The sequence below is a fragment of the Polypterus senegalus genome, chromosome 9, assembly GCF_016835505.1.
Source record: "Polypterus senegalus isolate Bchr_013 chromosome 9, ASM1683550v1, whole genome shotgun sequence".
Lineage (NCBI taxonomy): Eukaryota > Metazoa > Chordata > Cladistia > Polypteriformes > Polypteridae > Polypterus > Polypterus senegalus.
In genome coordinates this window covers 17,574,404-17,598,468 of record NC_053162.1, presented here as the reverse complement: position 1 = coordinate 17,598,468, position 24,065 = coordinate 17,574,404, and the positions used below count along the sequence as shown (strand labels likewise).

The window sequence follows — 24,065 nt, the reverse complement described above, 5'->3', positions numbered from 1 at the left end:
TTATAAAATTGCAGCAAAAAGACAAAAAGGGGCGGCAAACTTCAGTTCTGATGTCTTTTTAAAGTGGCCCACAATATTCAAAATATGTTACATACACCCTGCAGTGAATGTTAGTTTTCTCAAGGGCCACCTTTAAAGTCTCTTTCATGTTTAGATTGTATTCATCTTTAGTTTAGTTGGATTACATTTACACCTGCAATTAAAATGTGTCTCCAGTGTCCACATCATGTTCAGATAGACTCACATTTCAAGGTTTAGGGGGTCTCTCACATTTCTCTGCGCAGCTTAACATATTACAGTACCTAACCTGAATGAGAACTGCCTGATTGTAAAGGCCCAACAAGAAAAAGGCAAATGAAGCAGACATGTTCCACCACCATAAAGAACTTTTAACATTTCGTGAAGGAGCTGGTAGCTCATCTTCACATTCGACACTGCTGCAAGCTGCACCGATGTCACATTATGTGACTTTTGGTCATATGGCATGTCAGACCTGCCGACTGCTGTTGCTGATCTCGTCGCCAAACCTTGTCCATTTAAACAACTGAAAATCGCTGCACATGTCAAATATTAACAACTGCATGATAACCATTTTTGTGATAGCCAATAGGTTGCTGCCTGAGAGAGCTGTCAGTGTAAAAAAGGGTTAACAGCTACAGCACGCTGAGCCACAATTTTTATCTTCTTTTACTTTCATGTATACAAAATATAGGGAAAGTATTGCAATCATCCAAAAACCGATGTTTTAGACCTCCCTGAGTCCGAAAATACCATTTTTGGAATTATGTCCATGTGTGTGTAAAGACAATAATTTTATGTACACTTTCACTTAGGTTAACCAAATTTTGCATATAAGTATTTGGTACAAAACGTAGATTTCTGTCAACTTTTGGGATATTTCCGTTAACCGGAAATGGTACTTTACCTTGTATTCTTGCAGCTGCAGAGTAAAACTTATTCAGCTTGCTTTACTTTTATAATAATTGTTTAATATATTATTAATTTGATTTGTTGCTGACGGATCTTTAATGTACATAATATAAAAATGTAATCATTGTCTTGCAGTTTACTTGTTCCAAATATCTGAGTATATGAAAAAGTCGAGGGGAGGCCACTCCCGATTTTTTTCCCTTTCTGTCATATTACATGAAACACGAGACATCAGACAGACGAGCTTCTCTCCAAACACCCTCATTCCTTATTCCTCATTATATGCACTATACCCGAAGATGAGCATTCATTGGCCGCCAGCTCTCATGCTCACAGAGCCTCCCCCACAACTAAAGACAAAATCAAACGTGTCTGGTTTCATAGGAGCAAGTCGTGAACTAGTTGGAGTGAGTTGTTTGGCATGTCACATCACATGACTGAATTTAACAGTAGAGTCCCGCAACTGCCTCCGACTTGATAGGATTATACAAATGAAGGCTAACACTCAAAATTGGTGGAAAAGTCACATAATGTGACAAGGACTTTACCTGACTCCTGCCACCGTCCTACACAGTTTTATTGGTGGTGCCAGTGTGCGAGGCTACTGTTGCTACCTTGTCCAGTTTACATGTCTTTTCCACCAAAATGTTTCCTCTTTTCTAATTTATAGTCACCAAGACCTTCTCAACATTCCATTTTGCACCAATGAGTTATTTAATCATGACCTGAAAGGTCAACAAGCACATCTTCCTTACTTTATTACAGTCTTCTTCATGAGCTCTGTAAAATTTTTTTCAAGGAAGTTTTCGATATTCTTGATGTTGTTCAGCGGTGGTCACCATAGACACCCATTGTATCACAAATCTTGTAACATCCGATCTCCACAAAAGCATGACATTAAAAAATCTTTCTTGCCTATCACTACAAACAACATGGGCTAAGTAACACATAAGAAAATATAACTTTTGGGTGGAGTATTCCTTTAAATCATAAATGTCTACTGTTTGTTGAGATGTCTGTTAGCTTAGTGTTTCCTGGCTTCGGTGGGGTTATGTTAAAAAATGTTCTGTACAATTCTGTTTAATTTAATGGACTGGAAGAAATAAATAAATAAATAAATAAATAAACTTGTGATTTTTAACTAAAATTGGTGTTTTCCTATATCTACAGGATATATCTTATATATAAAAGTCTATGTCTGGAAGTGTGTGTGTCTGTATGTCCGGCATGGAAGTGCGAGGCTACACCATGAAGCTCAAAGAAAGCAACTCTGTCGCCAAAGGCAAACCACCGCCGCTAATACACAAGCAAGGTGAGGACATCGGCAAAACGAAACCCCCGAGGAGAGAAAAACTCACTTAGCCGCTGACAGACAACAGAGGTGAGCATGTCGGCAAGACAAAACCGATGAGGAGCTGCTAATACACAACCGTTGTGATTGATTGATTCATTGTCAGTGCCAGAATCCATGGTTTCTAGGAGCCTGGGCTTTTTACAGCACAGGCTTACACAGCTAGTAGGATATAGATAGATAGATACAGTAGATAGATAGATAGATAGATAGATAGATAGATAGATAGATAGATAGATAGATAGATAGATAGATAGATACTTTATTAATCCCAAGGGGAAATTCACATAATGTGAATATATAGGGCTGTGTGCCCCCTGACCACCTATGGTGGCTCAATCCCATCTCAATAGCTTTCTTTGCTTGCTATTGATCCACGGTGGACTTTTTTTGTTAAATTTTACAATATTTCACACAAAGAGGACCTGGAACGCGAACCCATGATCTCCTTATTGTGAGACAGCAAAGCTACCATTACATCACCCTTGTTTCTGGTTGATTGCTAATACACAACTGAACCAATACTGTTCTTAGCAAAGCGGATGTAGAGTTTTTATTTATTTATTTTTTTTGATTTATGCATGTTAAATTGGTTGTATTGACATGAGAGTATCATTGTTGTATTCTCCTAATTAAGAAAAAAAATTAAATATATATATATGTATACTATAGGACATAAGGTTTTGAAGAAAAATGAGCGTTGCTTGAAAACATTGCATGATTTCTCTAATATTTTTACACATAGACAGCAGATATATATATATATATATATATATATATATATACACACACAGTAAATATGCATTTATTCAAGCAGCTTAATAGTCTCGCTTTAGGCGGAATACTCACCTTCAGCTTCACGGGGACTCCAATGACCACTGGGACCACAAGGCCTTGGCGATGAAGCTTTGTAGGCATACTGGAGCAAAACCTCCCCTTCAACACATTTGTCACATGCTGGTCCCACTTCTCTAGGATGGCAAGAAAAGAAAACACTGCTAACTTAGATTGGTTCAGGAGTAGCTGGACAGTTGCTCTATTCAGACAAACCTAAGAAACACAAATTGTGCCTGAGAAGATCATTGAAGACTATCAAGTTCCATCCATTTCTTTCTCATCCATCCAAAACAGTACTGTGAGAGCTTTTGACACCTGTGAAGAACCAGTAGTGATAGGACCAAGTCTCTTAGAGTGGGTCAGAGAAGATTCACCAATTAACCTAACATCCATTACTTTGAGGTGTGTCAGGAAACCCACGTGTCCATGGCAGCACCCTGTGTAAATTCCACATAGACAGTGACCAAAAGGGAAATTAAATGCCTGTTCCTAAATCTGTGTAGATGCAACGTCATTGATAACTTTGGCATTATGTTGCCCTCACTTCATATTTTCTGTTATCCATATTCATAAATTTGAATGAATCCCCAGTAAAATGGTTATACCATCACTTCTATTTATTATTGTGGTGTATTTGACAGATGCGAGATACGAGGTAATTTAAAAGTGTTAGGGAACATTATTACTTTAGAACAAGACATTGAACGCATTGAATTTAACATATTTTCCAAAAAGATTGCAAATATTTTAAAAATAACAATATGAAATCGTTCATTTATGTAAGCTGTCACGCATGTGTGTCTGAAGATCATCCTCCTGGCTCATCCTTGGTAAGCAAACCCACCCCGGGGTGAGAGGGGGCGCTGTGGCTAACGGTATTGTCTCTTTCTTTTCCACAGCACAGAAAAGGTACCCAATGTGGGCAACTGACTCCGCCCCTTCTGGGCACACCCTGAATTCAGTAATTTGTAGAAGCTTTGTGTCTTATATACATGCACACTCCATGTAGGGAACGCCAAAGATGCAAACCCTGGTCTCCTTTTATCTTCTAATATGATACACTCATTGGTATATTTCTTAACATTGTTTGAATCGGCTATTAGTTGCGCCTTCGCTTCTCCTTTGTTGTGCTTCAAGGGGTTAGATAAACCCTTTATCTCTACTTCCAAACGTAAAGCTTTGTTCTTTTACCTGTATATGTTTTTATGTTGTGACCTGGTTTGCAGCAAGAGCTTAGAATATTTAATTTGCAAAAAATTGGAAACAAACACATTAAAAGCAGTGATATGAGACAGGCAGAAAGTTTTAAGAGCCAAAAAGAGCAGCAATCGCCAACACACAGAACAGAAATGAGTCAGTAAAACAAAGCACAGAATCTAAACACTTAGTTCTCCTAAACTGCACAACAAAAAGAGAGATCAGAGCTCACTTACGCTAAAACACATGCGCAGCAATCTTCAACACGTTCAGTATTGTGATGCACAGATCAAATGGCCAGCAAACAAGATGGTGGTGACCACGTGAAAAACAAAAACTCAAAATAGCTGTTATGAATTTGAGAATAATTGTAGCATAAAGTCCCATAAACAATAGCACAAGAGGAGGGCTTCGTCAACCTTTTCTTTGTGTAGTACATGAGAAAAAAAAAAGGTCTTTATAAATAAAAATATTTGTTACAAAAATGTTCTGAAATCAAGGAAGCTCAGAGACACACAAAAGATACAAGTGGAGTTGCATAAACTGAGAAGTGTCCAGCTGAAGTCAGGACAGTTTTAGGCCTCGCACAGATCTGGGCACTTCAGACACTATGAGGTCCATAAATTGACACCCCCTTCTGGAGCCATTCCCCAGTTTCGCTGGTGAACTGACGCCTATATTACAATTTCAATTAATTTCAATTCCCTTTAGTTCCTGCACTCAAATGTGTATTCAGAATTTATTAAACTTCTAAACTATCGAAGTCTCTCAGTTCTGCATCCAAAGGAGTTTCATTGGTGTCATATATCCATCCCTTATCCAACCCGCTATATCCTAACTACATGGTCACGGGGGTCTGCTGAAGCCAATCCCAGCCAACACAGGGCACAAGACAAGAAACAAACCCCGGGTAGGGCGCACACACACACACCCCACGCTGGGGACAATTTAGGATCGCCATGTCTTTGGACTGTGAGAGGAAACCCACGTAGACACGGGGAGAACATGCAAACTCCACGCAGGGAGGACCCGGGAAGCGAATCCGGGTCTCCTAACTGCGAGGCAGCAGCGCTACCACTGCACCACCGTGCCGCCCGTGTCATATATAAGAAACAAATTAAGCAAAAAGTCTTAACATTTTGTATTTTATAGTATATGTTAGCGTTTCTTAACCTTTAAGTATTTGCGACCTGAGTTTTCATAACAGTTTTAATTGCGCCCCCCCTAACGTTTTTTTGAAAGGAGCCCACTAATACCAATTTGTTCCTTTTTAATTAATGATATATCATCGATGCATATTTTATTATACCTGCTTAACTTTTATTGACATTTATCTAACTCTATATTTATGTTTCTAGTATCAGAATATAGTTTAAGTTAATTTGTTTTGGTTTCAATAGATGTATTTTTCATATTTTTGATTCTTGTTTTCTTTTTTTCACATCTTCGCGCCCCCCTAGGGGGGCGGGCCGCCCCACAGTTTGAGAACCACTGGTATACGTTTTATATCTTCATTTGCCATGTCTCATTTATGAGACTACACTTTTTAATACATTAGTTGTATGCTGCGCTCAACAGAGTAGAGGCTCTTTGGCTGAGGATATACACTGGCAATCAGAAGGCTGACCCCATATAAAAATAGGAAATGCCTAGGAAGAAGACGAAGAAGAATAAGTTATATGCTGCACTCAGCTACGATTAACACTACATATTCTTATAGACTCTGAATCGAATAAATCATATAATTTGTGTAAACAGTCAAAATATGCAATATAATGTTTTGGATGTTTAGGAGCTCTTTAGAGTACTGTCTTTGTGGTCCTCTCTGTGTTACATCATTAGTACTGTATTATTAATGGTGTACAAAATTTTAATATTTATATTAATGTTGCATTAATTGTGGTGGACGTTATGCTCCAGAGGAATGAAGCACTCACCCTTAGAAGCGAGACGAGACATAAAGTAGTCGTCTGAGTAGCTAAAACCTTCTATGTTAGCCGATCGGCTTTACGTATGCACTGGGGATGATGGCTCACGACCTCGCAGCATGTACAAAGAGACGTTTATTACATTAGTACAACAATTTATCCCGGTGAAGTTTTTTTTTATTTTTAATAAATGTTTTTTATCTAGTGGCTAATTGAAATTCCAAATGAACGGTGAAAAAACAGCCAAATGGTCACAAAATTGAGGAATTCACATAAGCTCATTATTAAACAGAAGACTCTCACCAACACCACTAAATGCCTTCAATGAATCGCAAGGGACTCTTTCCTTTATAGGGCTGAGGGCAGCTCCTTGACAGAGCTGGGCAGGTGGCCCCACATCTTGTGGAATCACCCACAAAATAAAAGGAATGTAACATTACAAGAATGGACTCTGAGAAATGAAATAATACACAAAAATAATATAAAACATAGAACAATGTGAATAAATAACATCCTTCCCGCTATATCCTACCTACAGGGTCACAGGAGTCTGCTGGAGCCAATCCCAGGGTGCAAGGCAGGAAACAAACCCCGGGCAGGGTGCCATCCCACAGCAGGGCACACACAGCACAATTTAGAATCGCCAATGCACCTAACCTGCATGTCTTGGGAGGAAATTGGAGTACCCGGAGGAAACCCTCGCAGACACAGGGAGAACATGCAAACTCCGCACAGGGAGGACCCGAGAAGCGAACCTGGGTGTCCTAACTGCGAGGCAGCAGCGCTACCCACTGTGCCACCCTGCTAAATAACATAAGTAACAATATTAACATAAACAAAAAAAAAAAGACAAAAAAGGAATTTGAGCGGCAGACAGGGGAGGAACCCTCGCAGAAATGTAACAAAAGCGGGTTGATGACATGACCACCACAGCTATTTTTGCTTTTCTGTATTTTGAAGACTCGATTTCTTTTAATAACTTATGTTTTGTGAAACAATTGTGCGATATGTATCTCTTGTAAACCACTTCTTATTATTTTCATGTAAATTTAATTTGTTTTTCTTTTGCATGTAATTACTTCTTTGACATATTGTAAAGCACTTTCTTCTGTATGAAAATGTGCTACAGAAATAAATATCGATATTGTTGTTCCCTTTTGGTCGTTGCATGATGACAGTGTTGATCGAGTGTTTTTGGATTATGCTCTTTATGATGCCACATTTTCTAGGGGGCATAGCACTATATCCATATAGTGACTCATGTTATGGTGTTTGTTCTCTCAACTGAAGGTAAAGGCAGAGATTCTTTGTGTAAGGGATCGAGGAAGATGAAAGATGAGTCAAAAAGCTCAACCAAGACCGATACTAAAAAGTCAAAAAATCATGATGTCTAAACACTAAGCCAAAATTCTTCATCAGAAAAACACACCTAGAGATTCTTTAACCTGAAAGACAAGCAAAGTAAACAGCCCTGATGCGCCTGTATGTTTGTATCCGCAATCTCGGATGGCCAAGACGCACATGATACTGAAGTTATTCTTAAGACGTTTTGGCTGTCTGTTTTCCATACAGCTATAAGAGCATAGCAGGACCAATCGTTAGTTTTTCTCTGGGTATTCCAGTTTTCCTCCCACATCTCCAGTGACAAGCTTGTTAGGTAAGTTGGTGATTTCAAGTGGCAACCGGTCAAGGGATGCTCCTCATCCCTGAAGACCCTGAATTGGAATAAGCAGGTTTGAAAATCCTATGGACATTAACCTTCATGCATAACCTATAAAAACCAGATAGCACGGAGAGAATATGAATACAACACATAGGCAATGAATAGGCCAAAATATAACTTCAGGTTAATGGAGGAAGCCATAAATCAGTACAATTCATCCCAAAGAGAAATTCAAGCTAATTGTTTCAGTGCAACGCGAGTCAGATTTTGAGACTTGTGGGAGATGAGATTAAGATGGCACAGTCACTCCTGTATTATATGTTAGAATGAAAATAAGCAAAACAAGCGGTACAAAGTGAGAATTCTCACACAAACCAAACAAGTTAGAAAGCATACATGATGTTCCTTTCACTGTGACCTTCTCATTTCCTATTAGTGAAAAGAAATAATTCCTCAAAACTCATTACACACTAGACACAATTCTTTGGAAAGTAACTAAATTCATGTGACAGCAGAAATTATGATGGCAATACTTCATGGGTAATACTGCCCGCTTCCTGTATGATCTATCAGATACCGCACATTTAACTGGCAGCCATTCCATGAGAAAGTCGATTATGATGATGTTCATTTATCTACAGTTTGTTAAATAGCTCATAATTCATACAAGTGAAAAGGAATAATTTATTTTGTTTAGTTAAATATGCAGTTATCTGATGGAAACAATACATACTGTATATTGAACAGACGGGCAGTGGCTCTTAACGAAGGTGTGGTGAGCAGTGTCGCCCATTTTCAGAGTAATAATGACACATCCATAATGACAGGCAGAAAAACACCAAGGGGAACTGACCCCCCCACCACCATTACCCTGGCATTCACATTTGGCATTGCCGATGACACCCGTCTGCACCATAATCCTCCAGTGCAAAAAAAAAAATCAGTATATAATAAATCGAGGGGTTATCAAAACGAAAAGGCAATTTGAAAATTATGTGATTACCGCAAGAGATGGAAGTTGACACAATACAACATGTTTGAAATGGTTTATGGGTAGTTTGAACACACACAGCGTAATCCTCTGCCATTAGTCTAGTAGAAGCCAGGGTCAAATGAACATGGATACTCCACTGTGGGGTTGCACCATTGTTGAACAACGTGCCATAGTGGGCCGAGGGAGTAAAACCTGCTGAAAATGAACACCAGCAGGGCTCAATGAAAAGTTTATGAATGGGTAGATAGATTTAGAGCTGGAAGAACAAGTGTCACCATCAAAGTTCGACCTGTTGGAGCACCAAAATCATGCACACAAGCCAACACTGACATGGCGAATGCCTTCACCAGAGAAGACCGACGGAGTACGTTGTCTGCTATTGCTGCACATTTGGATATTAGCTATGGATCTGCATGATGACTTGGGGTACCGTAAAAAGTTTACATAAGATGGCTACCCAAACAGTTAACTGATCTGCACAAGCCAACATCCTTTGGTGAATTTCAGCAGGTTTCAATCGTTCTGCTCAAAGAAATCTCATTACAGCGAGTTGTTTGATGGTTGGATTAAAGGCAAGAAGTCCACATGACCACCATCATCAAGTTATTCCATGAGAACCCTGAATAGAATGCGGACGGATCATTTATGTTAGGTAGAATGCCCAGAGGGGACTGGGCGGTCTTGTGGCCTCAGAACCCCTGCAGATTTTATTTTTTTCTCCAGCTGTCTGGAGTTTTTTTGTTTTTTCTGTCCTCCCTGGCCATCGGACCTTACTTTTATTCTATGTTAATTAGTGTTCCTTTATTTTAATTCTTATTTATTTTGTCTTTTTTCTCTTTCTTCATCATGTAAAGCACTTTGAGCTACATTATTTGTATGAAAATGTGCTAAATAAATAAACGTTGTTGTTGTTGTTCAACAATAGTGCGTCCTGCAGAAGAGTTGCCATGCTCATTTAACCTTGGCTTCAACTACTGAAGACTAATGGCATTGCGATGTGGGTATTCAAACTACCCATAAGCCATTGGGAACATGTTGTATTGTGTCAGCTTCCATCCATTATGGTTGCCGAGTAATTTTCAAATTACCTTTACTTTTGATTTTCTCTCTGTGACAGACGACCGGGGATCATGCCCTACCGGGACGCATGGAGAAGCAAAGGACCAGGTGAGGGGCAATTCCTTCCCCAGCATGCAAGAGGGTAGCCCTCCCTGGATTGCATGGGGGCTACGGAGCCTGGAAGCTCAACCCTGTGGGGGCCTGTGGCCACCGTCAGGGGGAGCCTGGATGGTTTCGGAGCCATGGACTGCAGCATTTCCGCCACACCAGGAAGTGCTGTATGAACAGGAACCAAGTACAATCAGAGTGCTTCTGGGTGCCCATGCAACACTTCAGCCACACCAGGAAGTGCTGCAGGTAGAGAGCACCTGGAGCACATCCGGGTGCATGATAAAAGGGGCTGCCTCACTCCGGAGTTGGGAGGCAGAGGACAGAGCTTGCGGGACAGGAGAGGAAGCAGCAGCAAAAACAAAGAAAAGAAGAGAAAATGAAAAGCACTTTGAGCAATGGTGCTGGTGGGTTGTGCACTGTGTGTGCTGCAAAGAAAAGAAAATAAAGTGTGTGTGCTTATGGACATTGTGCGTCTGCATATCTGTCTGTGTCGAGGCTGATCCGTCCACACTTCTTACATTTAAGTGTGCTGAATCCATTTCTAAAACTGGAATTTCTCCATCGCAAACCATTTCTATAAGATATCGGATTCAGTAAAAAATATCATTTTTAGAGCAAAGTGTTTAGTTGATTTGATTTGAGACCTGGCATGTGTACAATTTTATTAACCTGATTTTATTTGTGCATACACTGTTTTTTCCTTTCAAGCCAAAGCTACATTTTCGTATGGGATCTACGCAAAGGTTTGACATCTGAAGTCCCAGAAAAGTGAAAATTGTTGTCTAAACAGTTTTTACAAAAATATACAAAGTCGGGTTAATCCATCCATTGTCTGGACCAGGTGGTAGTTAAATGAACAGTAAAAGAATACACAGCCTTCCTTTATTAAAAATAAAAAGAAGAATGTGACACAGTTTTCATAAAACAAATGTAGAAAACTATAAGGAAATAGTAGAAGAGTTTTTCTCTTCTGACCTAGCACTTGGGTGAAACACGTCTTTAAAATTTGATTTCTTATGCTCTCGTTTGGATGTTTTATATGGGAATGGTTTCTGATGAACATGGCGAGAAGTTCCACTAGGGCATCTCTCAAATCGTCTTCTTCTTCTTTTGGCTACAGCCATTTAGGGGTCGGCACAGCACATCATCTGCCTCCATCCATCCCTGTCTTTTAATGGAGAGATGCTATGTGGAACGTGGAGTGAGTCTATCTTAGCAGACATCTCACTGTGATACACCTTCACTAAGTGACCCCATTTTGTAAGTAAAGATTATATTGTAAATAATTATATGTGCAATTTATCGGCCAAAAATTAAACAAAAATATATTGTAATTTTTCAATTTAAGTCTTCAACTCTCAAAAACTGGATGTGATCAGAGCTGCGGAGTCGATACAGAAAACAATCGACTCCATCTCTGAATGAAACTTCTCAATTTCTGGTATCAACAACTCTGACTCGGACTCCTCTATTTGCAATCAGACATAAGAATATAAGAAATCTGACAAACGAGAGGAGACCATTCATCCCATCAAGCCCATTCCCGTGGCCTGGAACCCCTGCAGATTTTATTTTTTTTTTCTCCAGCCGTCTGGAGTTTTTTTCTGTTTTTTTTGTCCACCCTGGCCATCGGACCTTACTCCTTTTCTATGTTAACTAATGTTATCATATTTTAATTTCTTATTTTGTCTTTTATTTTTCTTTTTTTCAGTATGTAAAGCACTTTGAGCTACTTTTTGTATGAAAATGTGCTATATAAATAAATGTTGTTGTTTGTTGAGCTAATAGCTAAGCTGTCCTAATATCTCATCCAGATTCTTCTTCAAGGTTGTTAAGGTTTCCGCACCAACTCCATGTCTCGATAGTTTGTTCCAGAGTCCCACAACTCTTTGTGTATAAAGTGCTTCCTGGCTTCAGTCCTAAATACCTTCCCCTTGATTTCCACTGGTGTCCTCAAGAACATGATTCACCCTTAAGCTGCAAGACTTGTATGCTTACTATTATGATTGAAAGCACATAATGTACAAGAGACAAGGCTTTCCAGCACTGCCAGCAGGAATCATCGGGCAATCTTCTTCGTACTCTAACTCAGTGTTTCTTAAACTATGTGCCGTGACCCAAAATGGTGTCTAAACTTGGGTTGTGCTGAGTCATGAATTGCAATAGTACTGCATGAGAAAGGGTCACAAACAGTTTGTGGACACCCTTGTGATGGTCGCCACTTGCGAGAGGAAAACAAACCCCCTGGATGACGATATCGGTGATTGTCCAAATGCCACAACAACATCAACTCCTAACGGTGGTGATTCTCGAAATGTTAAAGTTTGGGTTTAAAGGCTGTAGCAATGTTCTTGTGGCTTACCAACACTGAGTGACATTCAACATAAAAACTTACAAAATTAAAAAGAAGCTTTATTTTTATTAAAGGTCGAGAACAAGGGTTCTCAAAGTCAGTCCTGGGGTCCCTCTTTGGCTGTAGGCTTTTGTTCCAACCAGATTCCTGATCAGTGATAATAATTGACCTCATTTAATTAGCTGGTCTTTCTTCTCTTCTCTGCATTCAGAAAAGCACAATAATATGATTTTTACATTTGTAAAATATTTAGAAGTATTTCGATTTTTTTTTTAAATGCTTAACTCATTTTTATTTCTGTTATCTTGACCTTTATCTGTGTAGTTTCCTTCTTCCGTTGTAACCTAATAATGACAATTAAAAAGAAGCAGAGCAGACTTCTGGGAAAAACAACACTGAATGATGAAAGGTTGCATCTACTTTAGCTTTAGACCTACTAATCAGTAAATAATGGATTAAATAACCAGCAAATCTGGGAAAGAACAATGAAAATCGGGATGAAAATATTGTTAAAAAGTAACAAATACATTTCCCATATAACCGATTAATACATTTTAGTAAAAATGTACAAAATGTAGTTTCGCAATTTTTACATTGACTCCGAAATACAGAAACTGAGTAACAACAGATCACTTCATTAGGCTAGCAGAACAATTAAACACAAAAGTTGGTTGGAACAAAAACCTGCAGTCACAGGGGGTCTCTGGGACCGAGATTGAGAACTGCTGGTCTAGAAGAAAAAACAGTTTACCGTATATACTAGCATATAAGTCGGGTCTTGAAACCTGAAAAATCAATCATAAGATCAGACCCTGACTTACACGGCCGTTCAAAATTACAATTTTTTTTTTTTTTACATCTTTTTTCTCTCCTCCAATCTCGCACCAGTTTCTCAGACACATTGAATTTTGTTGCAGCAGTGCAGTTACTCATTTTTTTCACCATTTCAATGACTTTTAATTTAAAACCAGCTTCATATTTTCTTCTGATCGAACGCTCCACCGTAGATGCTCTAACAATTAAGGTGTAGGATCGTGTGAGATTCAAAAAATACAAAACAGTGTAAACATCGCTTCGGAATAGTTTGGGTATTACTTTCTGGTCACGTGTGCACAACACATAGAAAAAAAAGGCAGTGTGCTCTGTGGTTACTCTCTCAGGTGGAAGTTAGTATTTCATAATCTCTTGGACCAATGGCGTGAGTTTTCCACATTCGACTTTTATGACTGACATTATAAAATACCAGAAATAATATGGTAAAATCAAGCCCTGACTTATTCGCGGAGAACTTAAACACGAGTATATACGGTAATCAAATCAGCATATATGAAATTGGGAATTTTAACATGTTGTATTACAATTTACATTTAGTCAGAGTCAGTGTCGGACTCCAGTAACCTAATAATTGCTTCTGACTCCACCGCTAAACAACTCTGACTCCACAGACCCTAGATGATAGATAGATAGATAGATAGATAGATAGATAGATAGATAGATAGATAGATAGATAGATAGATAGATAGATGTGAAAGGCACTTTATAATAGATAGATAGATAGATAGATAGATAGATAGATAGATAGATAGATAGATAGATAGATAGATAGATAGATAGATAGATAGATAGATAGATAGAGAAAGAAAACATCAAGTCGAGTTTTGAAAGTCCCTAACGTCTTACTGTCTACCACACTACTTGGTAGCTTATTCCAAGTGTCTATCGTTCTTTGTGTAAAGAAAAACTTCCTAGTGTTTGTGCGAAATTTACCCTTAACAAGTTTCCAACTGTGTCCCCGTGTTCTCGATTTTCCGACCGCCCATTGTGTATTCAAACCTAATATTTTTACTTCCTATGTGTAATACTTTACATTTACTGACATTATATTTCATCTGCCACAAATCTGCCCAAGCCTGTATGCTATCCAAGTCCTTCTGTAATGATATAACGGATTCCAAATTATCTGCTAATCCACCTATCTTGGTATCATCTGCAAACTTAACCAGCTTGTTACTTATATTCCTATCTAAATCATTTATATATATTAAAAATAGCAGCGGCCCTAGCACTGACCCCTGTGGAACACCACTCTTAACATCGGCCAGTTCTGATGAGGTTCCTCGCACCATCACCCTCTGCTTCCTGTGTCTGAGCCAATTCTGCACCCATCTAAAAACATCACCCTGAATTCCCACTTCTTTTAACTTGATGCCCAACCTCTCATGTGGCACCTTATCAAATGCTTTCTGAAAGTCCAGATAAATAATATCATAAGCTCCACTTTGATCTTATCCTTTGTTGCCTCCTCATAGAATTCCAGCATGGTAGTAAAACAAGACCTCCCTCTTCTGAACCCATGCTGACTGTTCCTAATAACTCCTATCCTTGCCATGTGTTGCTCAATCTTATCCTTAATAATTCCTTCCATTATTTTTCCTGTGATGCATGTTACGTTTACTTGCCTATAGTTGCTTGGATCTGCCCTGTCACCCTTTTTACATAATGGGATGATATTTGCCATTTTTCATTTCTTTGGAATATCTCCAGTGTGCAGTGACTTCCTAAAAATGTGTGTCAAGGGTTTATATCTGTACTCACTAACCTCCTTAAGAACTCGAGGATAAATATTATCTGGTCCTGGTGATTTGTTTGATTTCATCTTATTTAATCTGAGCAGCACTTCTCCCTCTACAATTTCCAAATCCCTCAGTACCTCCTTAGTAGTCCCTGTTACCTCTGGGAGGTTATCCACTTGCTTACTTGTAAACACCTTAGAAAAATGTAAGTTTAGGTTGTCTGTTATTTCACTGTCTGTATCTTTTAATTCCCCTTTACTATTCATGATGAACTTGACCTCCTCCTTAACTGTTCTTTTACTACTAAAATACTGAAAGAATCTCTTGGGGTCTTCTTTCTCCATATCTGCTCTATTCCTCTCCAACTGTCTTTTAGCCTCCTGGATATCCTTCTTAATGGTTGCTCTCATATTCTCATACGATCTATGATTCACTTTGCAGTCATTAGTCTTATATGCCTTATGAAGCAGTTTTTTCCTTTGCAACTTCTTTTTTAAATCTTTATTAATCCACCGTGGAGTTTTTTTAGTTTCCTATTAATTCCAAATTTAGGTATGTATCTGTCCTGCATTACATGTAAAACATTTTTAGACCTGTTCCACTGCTCCTCAACTGTCTCCACATTTAAAAGCTCATCCCAGTGCATCCTCCTTAGTCGCATCTGCTGAAAATTAGCTCTACTTGCATCTGCACTCTTACAAAATACTGAGAATTGTATTACATTATGGTCACTTGACCCTAGTGGTTCAATCACCTCTACACCCTCAATTCTATCCTGATTATTACAAAATATAGATAGATAGATAGATAGATAGATAGATAGATAGATAGATAGATAGATAGATAGATAGATAGATAGATAGATAGATAGATATTAATGTTAGTATAGATAGATAGATAGATAGATAGATAGATAGATAGATAGATAGATAGATAGATAGATAGATAGATACTTTTTTAATCCCAAGGGGAAATTCACATATTCCAGCAGCAGCATACTGATAAAAAAAATATTAAATTAAAGAGTGATAAAAATGTAGGTATAACAGACAATAACTTCGTATAATGTTAAGATGTGATTGAATAATTCCACTGCCAGCATTGGATTCAGCACCCTCACATTTAAAGTTTTTGACTGGAATAAAATTGTTATTTCAGTGTTATTAGTATCAACCATTTCCAGAGGCAAAAGAAGGGGGAGCCTTGCTGCTGGTGCAAACATACCAAAGATTGTAAATTGTAGAAAACGGTAAAATAACCAGCGATCCAACATGCCACAGCTACTGTAAACACATTTTAGTTTCAGGTCAAGTTAGAATTAATCAAACTGTAACACATAAGAAACTGTAACCTATAACTCTTAAAGAAGTCACCATTCATTATGACCCCATTCATTATCCAAAAATTGGTAATATTGTGCTTAACAGCCCGCACGTTGCATTTCCTGAGCTAACATATATAAATGTACTTGTACATTTCTCAAGTCTTTTTCACCTGTTGTAAAAAATTCCATCAATTGGCGGAAACCATTCAAGCGTCAGGGAGTCTGGAGTCTGGTCCACTACTTGAGGAGCGACAACGATGGGTGCTGGTTTGCTGGACTGCTGCCAAGACTGGTAGATAAGGTCCAGGTAACAGTGCATTCTCGCAACTTGATTGAGCGTGAACGAATCAGTGCAGTCATCATCTTGAACACATTAAGGAAAGAAAAGAAACATAAACAAATTGGTGAGTGCAGATGATAATACAGAGCAACCTGTGGTTTACCTTCACCCTGCATGTACGCCCTCAGCACCTCCTTGCAAGATCAGGCCAATAGCAGAGTGCAGAAACAGGGAGGTAATTATCCTTGACTGTATTAGTGTGCCCATCAGTTTATACAAGACAAAACAGAGACAGTCAAACAAAGCTCACAATGCACACCCTTCATGTGTCTGCATGCTGCCTGAGCGACGTCAATTAAGCCTTGCGTGTCTTACTACCGTTTTGCTGCCTGTGCTTCTTTTATTAAGTATACACATGCAAATCTGTATTGTTGGAATGTGTATTTGCGCTATTGTTTTATTTTCAACAAAACCCTCAAAGTACAAAGATTTTTTTTTAATGGGGACATTTCCATAAAGACTAATTCAAGTATTGAAAGTAAGCTATAAGGAAGTGTGGGAATACATATATAAAAAGTCCTTATCTTAGAAATCTCACTCAGGTTGCTACAGGCTATCTACCAGCCTCCCATGACAAATGTGACATTATCTTGATGGGTGGGAATGAAGATAACCGTGAGCTAACATGGTAAGGTTATCACTTGAAATAAACATTCAGAATTGCAACTTTGAAGTAAATGAACTTTTCCTGGCACAGAGGATTCCGTCACCCCATTGCAAACTACAGAGGGGCCTTACATAAGCGTTGATAACCAACGCTTTATCTACCCTAAATATAAATCCCAGGACTTGTCAGTTTAATGGAACAAAATGTTTCAGTACTGCTTTCGGGCAGCACCTACACTTGTCCTTAAGTAAGGTCTCTGTACGTCAGAGGTGCATTGTTAGGTTCTGCACTATTTCAAATGACTTGAAATGTTGGTAATATGTAACAGACAGAATTTCCTTCAGCTGCTGGCTCACTTTCATGAGTAAGCACAGCAAGGTCAATAGAAATGCCGACCGGACTTAAAATGATTGTGGAAATTTGACTGAAAAGCAATAATCAGCAAAGGCAATAAACAAACGGCTAATGGCAGTCTAGAGAGTTGCTTCACTTGAGGTGAAATGAGTTCAAGGCATAATCTCATAGCTATAAGCCACTGCAGATTTATTTTGACTATTTAGAAATAGTTGTCAGATTTACATAAAAGCAGTAAGAAAGATAATCATATTTATATTTATGTTCATGTAGTGTTGATCTGCAAAATTTGCCCAGTGAATTATCTGTATTCCTTGGTGACTATGTTCACCGAGTATTTTCCTTAAAATTCGCCTTGCAGCCAGCTTAGACAGTTTTTTTTTTCCCAGTGCCTCATGATGCTTTGAGAGGCCAGTGTGAAATCATACACCTGAAGCTGCCAATATTGGATGAGACAGCCCCGTGAGTATACTGTATAACGCTGAGGCTAGTAATGGGAGGTATGCCAGACCAGCCGCCATAATGGATAAAATCTTCTTCTGGTATGGATTTGCTTTTTTCATCGCATTTGCTGTGTTGACCTTCTTCACTGAATATTTTTCTGAAAATTTGTTGGGCAGACAGTTAGGGGAAATTCTTTTCCCCGTGCTCCATGATGGTTTGCGAGACCAGCGTGACATTACATAGATGTAGCCACCAATATTAATGGAGAGCCCCACGAATATATAACAATCCTAGTAGTGGCTGGTATGCAGGGCTGTCCTAACAGCGTTATAGGCCACTGGGCAAAGCAGTGCACTGGGACCCCTACCTACACAACCACTCAGCAAGTTACAACATACATAGATTAGCATGGGGGCTCCCAGGCAACTGCGTTAAGATGCTAAATCAACTGCTATACTGGATAAAATCCTTTTCTGGTATGGATTTAATAAGAACTGTTTTGCCCAGCGAATTTGCTCTGTTTGCCAGTGACTTTGGTCACAGAATATTTTCTTGAAAATTCACTGAGCAGCTGGCTTAGGCAAACTTTTTTTCCCGGCTCGCCATGATGCTTTTTGAAGCCAGTGTGATATTACAGAGCTGTAGCTGTCAATGTAGGATTTCTTTTAAGGGTTCTTTTCACGGATTTTGAATGATCAGTCTTTTTGTGGTTTTTAGGGATCACAATTCGGACCGAAGCATAGAATGCTTGCAATGCCAAGAGAAGACGTCATCCCAACTGACTGAAAAATCTGAAAAGGGAAGTGTGATTGCCTGGATTGCGGTAACTACAGGGAGATAACACATATAAAATGAGCCAAAACATGAGCAGCAAACTGTGTCCATCACACAATATCTGAAAATAGGGAAAGATGAAGATCTCAGGAAAGTTGATCTTCTCATATCCCCAAAACATTTTAACAGTGCTCTTAGAAAAGAGAAAATCAACCATTTCTGAAATGTAATGCTATTGAACAATGAGAGCAGCAACAAGCAATAGAATTAAAGAGCAGCGCCTGATTAAGCAACTGGTTGGAGTAAAATTGGTTGGAGTTTAAGGCCCTGACTTAGTTGGTCTTCTGTTGGCTCACTCACTTCACGTTTCATTTCTGTTTGGGTGCCATTAAAGGAAAGGAATGAAGCAATTCAGGGGAATAAATCTTTAAAATCAAGTCAATTAAAATGAAAGGAAAAGGAATTAATTAGCAGCAAAATTTGGTCACCAATTAAGAAAAGGGTTAGAATGAAAACCTGCAGGCGCTGCGGACCTCCAGGACCAGAGTTTGAAATCCCTGTGCAAGACTCATATGGTCATAATAAAAGTGAAGCTAACAAAACTTAAAAGGGGAAAAATGGCAAATTATTACAAAGATAAATTTTGTCAAACTCATATACACATATTTCTCATCTGATCTGATTTATCCACCATCATTCCATTAATTATGCTGGTCTGCACCAAAATCCTCCCCATGCAAACCATCTGGTGCACTTTATGACTTAACCGTGCTGATCCATTTCCTGAGATCGCAAATTAACTACCACCAACCATTTCGGCTAGATTTTGGATTAAGTGAAAAACACTGTTTTGAAAGAAAATGATGATTTTTTTTATCTTTAAATATAAGTTACATTTGTTTTATGGCATAAGTATTTTACATGTTCAGAATATTATGTGCAATATATTTTGGATTAAATAGTGTCAGTCTACCTTATTCTTAATATTAGTTAACCCAAAATCCAGTATTTGCTGCACATTGTTTTTCCCTGTCAATCAGCATTTTCATGGCACTTGTCTTATTCATTCAAAACTGCCAGGAATTTATATCATGTAGGTTAGAAAGTTGGCCTTTTATCATCCAGAAGAGAGAACATTGTAGTTTTAAGGGTTTTCATTGAAAGGTAAGACAAGATAAGATATGATACTCTAGAAAGTTGATTCTGTTCATCTTTTCTGATACGTTTCATCACTCATCCAAGTGACTTCCTCAGTCTCAGTTGACTGCAGGTTTCTCCAACCTTATAAACAGTACCTTGGCCTAATGACCGAACTGGCACCATTGACTAACAATGGGCCATGTGATAAATGATATGCAAATTGTCCATTGATCAATGGCCATGAGTACCATTCACAGAGATTTGGGGAATGGCTGCAATCACTGCATTGTAAGATGGTGAAAGATGTACCCTTAGGCCCCCTCCTCGGTTCAGAGATGGACGTTTCTTTTTCACGTAAATGGCTCCTTTGACTCCTCGCTCAAACCAGCGTTCCTCCCTGTCCAGGATGTGCACATCTTCATCACTGAAAGAGTGACCACTGCACTGTAGATGCAAATAGACTGTGGAGTTCTGGCCTGACAAGGTAGCTCTTCTGTGTTGTGCCATCCGCTTCACCAATGGTTGTTTGGTTTCCCCGATGTATGATTCACGGCAATCCTCTTGGTACTTAACTGCATAAACTATATTACTCTATCTATGCCGGGGCACCCGATCCTTGGGTGAACCAATTTTTGCCATATCGTGTTTTGGGGTTTGAAAGCCACTGAGACCTGGCATTTTGAAAAAATGCGTCTCAGCTGTTCCGATACTCCTGACACATAAGGGATCACCAAAGATTTTCGCTTAGGCAGCGGTTGTCCTTCCGCTCTCCTGGATTGCTTAAAGCATTATTTAGGTGTCTTCCCTGCTTTGACAAAAGTCCAGCTGGGATAGCCACATTTACTCAGGACCTTTTTGATATGATGTTCTTCTGCTTACCTGGCCGCTGTGTCTGTAGGTATGGTGTTTGTTCTGTGTTAGAGAGTCCTGGTGACACTTATTTTGTGTTCTAGCGGATGGTGAGAGTCAAACCTTAAATACTGACCCGTATGCATTGGTTTACGGTACACATCAACTTTCAAATGTCCCCTATTGCTGATGTAAATTTCACAATCTAAGAAAGCTAGCCTGTCACATTTCATGTCCTCCTTGGTGAACTGGATGTGTGTATCCACTGAGTTGATGTGGTCAGTGAATTGTGGTACCTCTTGAGATTTGATTTCCACCCAGGTGTCATCCACATATCTGAACCAATGGCTTGGTGGTGTTCCAGGATAGGATAATAGCGCCCTCTTTTCCACTTCTTCCATATACAGATTGGCCACAATAGATGAAACTGAGGAACCCATGGTGCACCCATGTTTCTGCCTGTAGTACTGGCCTTTGTATATGAAATATATGGATTGAAGACACAGTTCCAAGAGCAGTCACACTTGGTCAGTGCTGAGAGTGGTCCTTTTTCTGAGTGTAGGGTCATCCTGTAATCTCTTACGGACCACCTCCACTGCTACTGTAACTGGAACGCAAGGGAATAGAGATGTAACATCATACGAGACCATAGTGTCATCTGACTCCATAATGACATCTCTGACCTTCTCCACAAAATCCAAAGTGTTCTGAATATGGTGTCTTGAGCTCCCTACCAACGGGTTGAGGACAGCGGCCAGGAACTTTGAGATGTTATATGTAACTGAATTGATCATGCAGACAATGGGTCTTAACGGTGCATCCTGTTTGTGTATCTTCGGTAAACCATACAGACTTGGTGTAGCTTCCCCTGGGTATAATCTGTGATCAATTCGTTACATAAAACATTTGTGGAGAAGGTGAGAGCCTTTCTTTTCTAACTCTCCGCTCAAATCCATGCAAGCTTCTTCCTCCAGACTCTGCCTCCTCAAGTTATGGCAGGCAGCTCCTTTTATCTTACACATGGAAGTACTTCTGTTGAGCTGAAGCTGTAGCTCGGAAGAACTTCTGGGTGAGGTATAGGCTCAACAAAGTAGGGCTCCCCAGTCCTTGCAGTACCCCCTGGTGGCACTTAATGGACCCCAGTAGGGCTGAGCCTAAAAACTCCAGTTCCCATGATGCCCCGTGGGCACTGCTGCACCCCAGAGAGCTGACATCTAGCGTTTTGAGAGAGACAATGCCCTGTGCATGCTGTCTCCCCATCATCTTTCCCAACTGAGGGTGTCTCGGATGGGCCAGGCTACCCGTCCGTTTCTCATAATGGATAGTCCTGTATCGTTTCTCTGAAATGGAGCAGTTGTGCTGGCTGTGTGAGGTTGATAGCATATAATATGAACATTTTTATGACTCTACAGTAGATATTGTTTTTAACTCTACTGCTGAATTGATTTAATTGGCTATAACGTCATCTTGCTTAACTCAATATTCATGTTCTACCCTTCAAAACAAAAATCAGACATTTCTGTTTCAGAATTGTTACACTTAGTTATGTTGCACAGATATGTTACAGTAGAATATGCTTCAAAATTCAGTAACATTTTTACAAAAAATATCACTTTAGATGTTATTTTTGTTTTCATTGGTGTTGAAATACGCTTCCAAATATTATAGTAGGGGCGGCACAGTGGTGCAGTGGGTAGTGTTGCTGCCTTTCAGTTGGTGGACCCAGGTTCACTTCCCAGGTCCACCCTGCATGGAGTTTGCATGTTCTCCCCGTGTATGCGTGGGTTTCCTCTGGGTACTCCAGTTTCCTCCCAAAGACCTACAGGTTAGGTGCATTGGCAATCCTAAATTGTCCCTAGTGTGTGCTTGGTGTGTGTGTGTGCCCTGCCCGGGGTTTGTTTCCTGTGTTGGCTGAGATTGGCTCTGGCAGACCCCTGTGACCCTGTAGTTAGGATATAGCAGGTTGGATAATGGATGGATGGAATATTATAGTAATTTCAGTGAATGTGTCAGGAACTCCTAGAAAATAAAGGTTATGCAATATCTACAAGTGATATGTCTAGTTTGACCTTCATGAAGCAGTACAAATAACAGTATTCTTTTTCTCCGCTTTTACTGTTTCCAAATAAGTATCCAGGGCAGGGATATCCATTATAGATGACCAATGGCCCATATATCATTCTGAAGGGCAGGTCCTGCTCTGTCACAATATATTAACTTGGTAAAGAAATGATACTGTGTATTCAAAAACACCGATTCTGAATAAGTTGTAATGCGGAGTAAATTTGCAAATTTCATAAACCAATATTTTATTCACAACAGAACATAGAAAACACATCAAATGTTGAAAGTGAGAAAAGATGAGGGTCATTTTGAATTTGATGGCAGCAACACGTCTCACAAAAGTTGGGACAGGGCCATCTTTACCACTGTGTAGCATCCCCTCTACTTTTAACAAAAGCCCGTGAACATCTGGGAACTGAGGAGACCAGTTGTTGGACATTTGGGAGAGGAATGCTGTCCCACTCTTGTCTGATAGTGGGTTCTAGCTGCTCAACAGCAACTCGGTCTGCTTTGCTGTATTTGTCGTTTCATGATGCGCCAAATGTTTTCAATTGATGAAAGGTCTCGACTGCAGGCAGGCCAGTTCTTCTACTTCGAAGCCATGCTGTTGTAATGGATCTAGTGGGAAGTTTAGCATTGTCTTGCTGAAATATGCAAGGCCTTCCCTGAAAAAGACGTTGTCTGGCTGGGAGCAGATGTTGCCCTAAAACCTGCACATACTTTTCAGCACTGATGGTGCCTTTCCAGATGTGCAAGCTGCCAATTCCATAGGCGCTAATGCACCCCCAATACATTCAGAGATACAGGCTTATGAACTGAACACTGATAACAAACCGGGTGGTCTCTCTCCGCTTTAGTCCACAGGACGTGGTGTCCATGTTTTCCAAAAAGAATCTTCAATTTCGATTTGTCTGACCACAGAACAGTTTTCTACTTTACCTCAGTCCATTTTAAATAGGCTTTGGCCAAGAGAAGACGGCGCCGTTTCTGGGTCATGTTCACATGACAGAGCTTTAACCTGTATTTGTGGACAGAGAACTATGTTCACAGACAATGATCTCTGGAGGTGTTCCTGAGCCCATGCAGTGACTTCCATGACAGAATCAGGCCTGTTTTTAATGCAGAAGCTGCCTCAGAGCCTGAAGATCATGGGCGTCCAATATTGATTTTCAG

General features: G+C 39.5%; 1 protein-coding gene across 1 annotated transcript in view; it reads right to left on the bottom strand.

Moving 5' to 3' along the window:
* Positions 1-24,065, bottom strand: part of pappaa (pregnancy-associated plasma protein A, pappalysin 1a) — a 722,863-nt gene that overhangs the window by 497,045 nt on the left and 201,753 nt on the right. The window contains exons 5-6 of the mRNA XM_039762740.1: positions 16,491-16,683; positions 3,131-3,252 (exon numbers count right to left, since the gene is read on the bottom strand). Of these exons, the coding sequence (XP_039618674.1) occupies positions 3,131-3,252; positions 16,491-16,683 (315 nt within the window). The remainder of the gene's footprint in view (positions 1-3,130; positions 3,253-16,490; positions 16,684-24,065) is intronic.